Source organism: Orycteropus afer, unplaced genomic scaffold, assembly GCF_000298275.1.
Source record: "Orycteropus afer afer isolate SDZICR_OR568_19922 unplaced genomic scaffold, OryAfe1.0 scaffold00145, whole genome shotgun sequence".
Classification (NCBI taxonomy): Eukaryota; Metazoa; Chordata; class Mammalia; order Tubulidentata; family Orycteropodidae; genus Orycteropus; species Orycteropus afer.
In genome coordinates, this window is record NW_006921732.1 from 6,882,006 (window position 1) to 6,889,633 (window position 7,628).

A 7,628-nucleotide genomic window follows, 5' to 3' on the forward strand; every position below is an offset into this window, starting at 1 on the left:
GGAAGAAGAACAACCCAGAAAAAGAGGGTGAGAATGGTTGCCCAACTCGAAGAATGTAATCAATGTCACTGAAGTGTACATGTAGAAATGACTGAATTAGTGTATGTTTAGCTGTGTATATTCTCAGCGATAAAATAATAATTGTTATTATTATTTACAAAAGGTACTTCCTCTGTGACCAAATGATTCTACTTCTTGGAATCTACTGAAAATAGAAAGCAAAAATGCACAGAGTAAAGGTTTGCTGTTGTTGTTGTTATTTGCTGTCAAGTTGGACCCGACTCATAGCGACCCCTCCTTGGGTTTCCTAGGCAATATCACTACGGAAGTAGATTGCCCAACCTTCTTTCCAAGGAGTGGCTGGTGGGTTTGAACCATCAGCCTTCTGGTTAGCAGTCAAGTGCCTTAGGCACTACACTACCAGAGCTCCTTGAGTAAAGGTTTATACAATGGATATTCATTGCAGCAGTTTTTATAAGTAAATCCTAAATGTCCAACAACAGAAGAATGGTTTTAAAAGTTATGAAATATTCTTTAAATTAAAATCCATGTGGCCATTTGAAAAATGAGATAAGTCTAAATAATAACAATAATAATTGAGGTAAATATATATGTATTGCCATAGAAATAAACCAAAACCAAACCCACTGCCATTGAGTCAATTCTAATTCACAGACACCCTATAGGATGGAGTAGAACTGTACCATAGGGTTCCCAAGATTGCAAACCTTTATGGAAGCAGACTGCCTCATCTTTCTCCTGCAGAGCTGCTGGTGGGTTCAAACTGCTGACTTTTTGAATAGTGGCCAAATGCCTTAACCACTATACCACCAGAGCTCCTTGACACAGAGATATCTCCTATGAAATATGAAAGATTTTAAATGAAAAAAGCAAGGTGTAATACAGTCTATGCAATCCTTGGGTGGCACAAATGCTTAAGGGCCTGACTATTAGCTGAAAAGGTTAGTGTTTCTAACCTACCCAGAAGCCCCAGAGGAACCTCAGAAGAAAGTCTAAGTGATCTCCTTCTGAAAGGTTATAGCCTTGAAAACCCCATGCAGTATAGTTCTACCCTGCAATGCATGGATTGCCGTGTTGTTGTTGTTGTTGATAGGTGCTGTTGAGTCATCTCTGACTCACAGCGACCCTATGCACAGCAGAACAAAACACAGCCCTGTCTGGCTCCAGCTCTGTGATCCCTGCTACACTTGAACCCATTGCTGCAGTCACTGTGTCAATCCATCTCATTGAGGGCCTTCCCCTCTTACATCAACTCTCCATATTACCAAGCATGACATCCCTCTCCAGGAAATGGTCTTTTCTGACAACATGACCAAAGTAGGTGAGATGAAGCCTGGCCATTCTCGCTTCCAAGGAGCATTCTAGCTGCACTTCCTCCAGGACAGATTTGTTAGTTCTTTTAGCAAGTATTTTCTTTCTCTCTCTCTATAGTGCATCTCCTTAGAGAAGAATTATGTTTCTTAGTCACTCTGATGTCAGGTTTGGTCATATGACTCTGGCCAATGAAATATAAGCAGAAGTAATGTGTATCACTTACAGGCAGAAGTTTTAAGAGCCAATATGTGTTTGGTCTAGTTTCTTTTTCCTCTGCCATGAGACCAGAAATGTTCTAGACAGGCTGGACTGTCAGCCTAGGTTCTGGAGTAAAACAGAGTTGCACTGGATGTATAATGAACATGCAGTATGAATGAGAAATACATCTTTGTAGCTGTAAACACTGAGATTTGGGAATTGCTCTTTACTGCAGCATTACATAACATTCGATTGCATGTAAAATTAGATGTGTGTATGTACCAAACTGTTAACAGTGGTTATTTTTTGAGTGAGGAATTGGCAAGGAAGGAGTAAAAGAACTGCCCCTCTATCTTGCTATCACTACATTTAAAAATATGAAATGGTGCGTTAATTTTACTTTCCATTTGTGTGCTTTGTAAATTATGCATACCAAGCGAAATCAGGGATGCAGGAGTGCTTTTTATAGAGGAAAATGCTAAGGACACATGGGGGTTGCTGCTTCTTGCAGAGGCAGGTTCTGTACCCTTTGGCAACAGCACGTGGCATCTGCAGAGGTGCTCAGAAATGGTACATCTTTTGGAACTGCTGCTTCCCTGTCCTGAATGAAGTCAGTGTGCTAGAAGCTACTGGATGTCCCAGAACCGGGGGTGACACCTCTTTGGAGGTAGTACCCAGCTTGCAGGGAGCTCTGGTAGCATAGTACCTAAGGCACTTGACTGCTAACCAGAAGGCTGGCAGTTCAAACCCACCAGCCACTCCTCGGAAGAAAGATGGGGCAATCTACTTCCACAGTGATACTGCCTCGGAAACCCAAGGAGGGGTCACTGTGAGACGGTCCGACTTGACGGTACATAACAACAACCACCACCACCCAGCTTTCATGTCATGCTTCCCTCTGTGACACAGAAGACACACACAGAGTGTTTAGATATGTAAATGTTTCGTGGAGGGTAAAGCTAAAGCTTTGTGAGCAAATATTGTAGAGAGCAGAACTGATGTTAGCCAGGTCATTTCCCCTCTCTGGGCCTGTTTTCCTGTTTTTTAAAAAAAGTGACTGTAGATCTAAAAGACTTTCCAACTCTGAGTTTACATGATCCTTCTTTCAGTTTCTCCAATGGGCCACACTCTCTCTGATTTCCAGGCCTTTTGGCCATGCTGCTCCTCCTTTCCTCCAGGATCATGGTCCTCTCTTTTCCTGGTTCATTGCTTATTCTTTATCCTTCTGATTTTACCACTAACATCACTTCTGCGAGGACGTCCTCTTGGCCTCTCTAAACAGGATCAGCAGCCCCTTCTACGTGTTCCAAAGGAGCTCAGGTGGCATAGTGGTTAAAGCACTAGACTGCTAACCAACCCATCAGCCTCTCCATGGGAGAAAGATGAGACAGTCTGCTTCTGTAAAGATTTACAGCCTTGGAAACCCTGTGGGGTAGCTCTACTCTGTCCTATAGGGTCACTATGAATCACAGTCAATTTGATAGTAGTGGGTTTTCTTTATGTTTCCAAGGAGCTCTAGTGACTCAGTGGTAAAGTGCTCGACTGCTAACTGAAAAGACAGCATCTCAATCCCACCCAGTGGCTCTATAGCAGAAAAGATCTGCTCCTGTAAAGATTATAGCCTAGAAAACCCTATAAGGCAGCTCTATTCTGTCCTACAGAGTGGCTGTGAGTCAGAATTGACTTGATAACAATGAGGTTTATTTTTATTTTTGGGTTCTCTGTCTCCCACAGCCCTTGCATATCCTCCATCTCTGTCTGTGTTTACTACACTAAGGGTAATTTTCTGTTTAGTTGTCTCTTCCCTGTACTAGGCTACGACTGCCCTGAGAGTCTAAATCTTTACGGAAGTAGATTGCCCAGTCTTCCTTCTGTGGAGTGGCTGGTGGGTCTGAACTGCCAGCCTTCTGGTTAGCAGTCAAATGCCTTAGGCACCGTGCCACCAGAGCTCCCTTTTTATTTTTTTTTTCAGTTACCCCCAGTGCTAAGGGGAGCCCCAGCCTTGCTAGGGAATGCCTCAGTTCTATCTATGCCCAGGGAGGTTCCAGATCCACATCCTCTGAGGAGGGCTGTGTCTCCAGAGAAGAACAAGATACATTATTAAAAGAAGAATTAACATTAGAATCTACTTGTTTGCAAACAGAGACTGCTTTAAGTGGGATCTTTTCAAATATTTGTTTTTAAAAATGTATCAGAGGGAGAATCTAAGAATTGGAGTCTCTTAATCCAAGAATCCCTCAAAAATCAAGACAGTGTAGCAGGAATGATAATGATTAGAAGGGACCTTTGTGCATCTGGTTTGGAATTTTCCATTTACAGACAGGAAGGCAAACACATACCTGTCCTACATGCTCCCTGACCCTGCACCTTTGCTCAGCTCCGCCCAGTGCCTCTTGGCTGTGGCCTCTCTGACATCCTGCCACAGAGCTGGCTCTGGCTGTGTGGAGATGGGGCTGCCCCGGCCAGGGCTATGGCTGAAGAGGCTGTGGGTACTCTTGAAGGTGGCCCTGCATGTGGCCATGGGCAAAGTGCTACAGACACTGTTCCCCGAGAGAATGAAGCAGAATATCCTGGCCCAAAACCCCCACTTTGCCTATGACATTTGGGGCTCAACTCTCTTCAGCGTTCCATACTTCTGGTTCATCCTGAAGGTGTATTGGCAGCGACTGGAAGAGAAGACTGAGCAAGGGGGTCTGGCTCCAAACTGCCCTGTGGTCCGCCTCTCTGGCGAAAGGTGCAACATTTGGGACTTCATGCAAGGTCAGGAGGTGGATATAGGCTTAAGGGGTGCTTGGACTGGGGTTGGCTGGAGAGGGAAGGATGGTGAGTTGGAAAGTCCTGAATTATTCTTCTATTGCTCCAGCTGTTTCTTTGGCTTCTTCTCATGCCCAGAAACTAGGAATTCTCTTGGATTGTCTGTGTTTGCACTTCTAGCCACACTGGTCTTTTGCACACTGCTCTTGTCTTGTAGTACGTCCAGCCTGGGATGCTCTTCATCCATCTATCTGCCTGTTACCATCTGTCTATCTATCTGTTAACTCTTGTTCATCCTTCAGACTTCTGCTCAATGATACTTCCTGTGAGAAGCCTTCCTCAATTCTCTCAGACCAGGTCACCCCCTTCTACATGCTTGATTCATATCTTAAGCTTTTCCTTATTACACCTGTCATGGTGTGTAATTGTGTATGGGTATTTGATTAAGGTCTGTCCCCCTCAGTAGCCTGCAAGGAGGGCAGCGACTGTCACTCTATCCCACTACTGTGTCCCCTGGGCCTGACACGATGTCTTGGCATATGGTAGGTGCTCAGCAAACACTTGCTGAATTGACTTTTCTCTCTCTTTCTCTCCTTCCCTCCTGTGTCAGTTACGTTACTTAGTGCCACTCCGACAAGGATATACCACAAATGGGATGGCTTGAATAAACAGGAGTTTATTCTCTTACAGTTTGGAGGCTTTAAGTCCAAGTTCAAAGTGCCAGGCTCTAGGGCCTGAGTGAAAGCTCCTCAGCCTTGGGCTTCAGGTCTGTCTCCTGCTTCTGGCCCACTGGAGCTAGAGGCTTTTCTTCACTCAAACAGCTACTGGCTGCTGAGACTCACAAGCCCAAAGTTGACAAGTAAAAAAGCACAGTCCTGATGTTACCAAGCCACACGGCAGGCCATGAATTCAAGTCCATTGAGAATCCCAAGGTTGGTAGAGCATGGCAGGCAGCTGAACAACGATATGGCTACATGCAGGGTTCAAGCATGCCATCAACTAGAGACCATTCCCCAAGGCTTCTCCTTCTATACAGGAAGCAGACCACATCCCCACAGCAGCTGCTCAGCTGCTCACAGTAGATTCCACCATGGAGTTGATTACCAGTCTCATCACAGGAAATACTACATCCAGCTGCCCAGCCACTCAACCAGGCCCAGCCAAGTTGACACACAAACTGAACTACCATACCTCCTTTCTTTTCTTTCCCCCTATATACAGACAATCCAATTCTATCATAAACACCTCTCCATCAGTTTATTCTTTTTTGTCCTCACTGCTGTCTGTGCCCTCCCTACTTATCTGCTGCAGAGTTGACTCTGGCTGCCCAGAGCTGGGTGATGGAGCTGTCCGAGCCAGGACTTCCTTTCCCCTGCCTTGCCCTCACTTCCAACCTAGCTTATGAATAGCTCTCAGATTACTCGCTCTTCCAAAAGTACATATCTGGCTCATCCAGGCCCCCAGCTCGAAAACCTTCAGTGGTTTCCCCTCTGTATTCAGAACCAAGCCCAGGCTCAGCCTTATGCTTGAGGGCCTCCCTATTGGCCTCCAGCTGTCTTCCCCATTTCACCTCCATGCTTTCCCTCACACTCATTTTCTCCAGACCGACCGAACCTCCTGTTGGGTCTTGTTCATCCCTAGTGTTTTCTTTTCTACCTTTGCTGATGTCACTGACTTGACTGAAACACCCATCCCCCTCACAATCCCCTTCAATCTTCAGGGCTCAGTTCTCAGGCCTCCTCTAGAAAGCCATCTCAGGTCCCTGCAGGAAAACATGCTTTTTCTCTTTCCTTTCTGGACCCACAGCTTCCTGCCTGAATCTCTCTTAGGACACTGATTTCTTACCCAGAATCTGACTACCCAAGTACAAGTCTTATCTTCCTGGCAATAGGAAGCCTCATGACAGAGCTTGAGTCTGATTCGTCTCTCAATTCCTTAGCATGTGTCACCAGAGCTTGGACACATCAGATAGAGAAGTCCCATGGGGAATTCATGTAACCTAGCATTTTTCAAAGCATGTTTTTTGGAAGCTAAGTTCCACAGGCTATGCATTACTTCATAGAGCTGTCTGGTCAAAGCAGCGTGGAAAGCCCTGTATGCTATGCCCTCCCCCTGAAGAATCATAGTGGACATCAACATTTAGATGCCCCTGAGAAATGGACTCCAGCCTTTCTGGAGCCATGGGGGTGGAATAAATCCCTGAAACTATTCCCCTGAGATAATCTTTAAAACATAAACCAAAAATATCCCCTAACATCTTCTTAAAACCAAACAAGAGTTTAGCTTAACTAGTAACAATGTCTGCCTTGAGCACTGTGCTCTTTTAAAAACTAAGGAGCTCTGGTAATGTAGTACCTAAGGCAATTGTCTGTAACCAGAAGGTTGGAAGTTCAAACCCACCAGCCACTCCATGGAAGGAAGATGGGACAATCTACTTCTGTAAAGATTTAGAGGCTTGAAAACCCAACGGGGGTCATCTGAGTTGAAATCAACTCAATGGCAGTGAGTTTTGGTTTTGGTATATGTGATCAAAGTGTCAAGAGCAACTCGAAAGATTAGATAGGAAGCTTAGGGGGAGTGAGTTTATGTTAATGAGGAACAACTCAGAAAAGAAGGATGAGAATGATGGCACAACTCGAAGAATGTATGTAATCAATGTAATTTAATTGTATGTGAAGAAATGCTTGAATCGCTGTATGTTTTGCTATGCATACTCTTAACAAAAACTGAAAAAAAAAAAAAACCCAACCACATTGATATCATTATGAGATGCTTTTATAGCAGACTTTTACCTTATATGTTTTAAAATGAACAAATTTAATAACGTGATTATGTTATTTTTGTCAATAGTGTATTTCTAATAGATGTCTAATAAATGACAACTAAATCAGAAGGAAAAAAATAAAATAACACAGAAAGCCTTATGTCAAATTTAAAAATAATTTTTGATTTATATATACGCTTTTATTACAGAGGAAAATTATACAATGATCAGTAGAAGGCTATCAAGCATAAAAACCTTAAAATAAATAAATAAATAAAAGCCCCTGAGAAGCCCTGAAGTTTAAACAAACAAAACTTATAAAAACTTAAACATGTGTGTATATGTACATGTATATACATACACATGTGCATGTACATATATACATTGTACACATGTGTATGTACATATAGATTTATATATACACACATGTGAGATTCACAGCAACCTCTCCTTGGGTTTCCAAGGTGGTATCTCTACAAAAGTAGATTGCCCAATCTTCCTTCTAAGGAGTGGCTGGTAGGTTTGAACCACCAGCCTTCTGGTTAGCAATCAAATGCCTTAGGCACTAAGCCACTAT

The 7,628-nt window shown here is 43.6% G+C and overlaps 1 protein-coding gene across 1 annotated transcript in view; it reads left to right on the forward strand.

Annotated features, from left to right (window-relative positions):
- The first annotated feature begins 3,980 nt into the window (after positions 1 to 3,980).
- DIO1 (iodothyronine deiodinase 1) overlaps positions 3,981 to 7,628 on the forward strand; it is a 22,681-nt gene continuing 19,033 nt past the window's right edge. The window contains exon 1 of the mRNA XM_007945929.1: positions 3,981 to 4,293. Coding sequence (XP_007944120.2) covers positions 3,981 to 4,293 — 313 coding nt within the window. The remainder of the gene's footprint in view (positions 4,294 to 7,628) is intronic.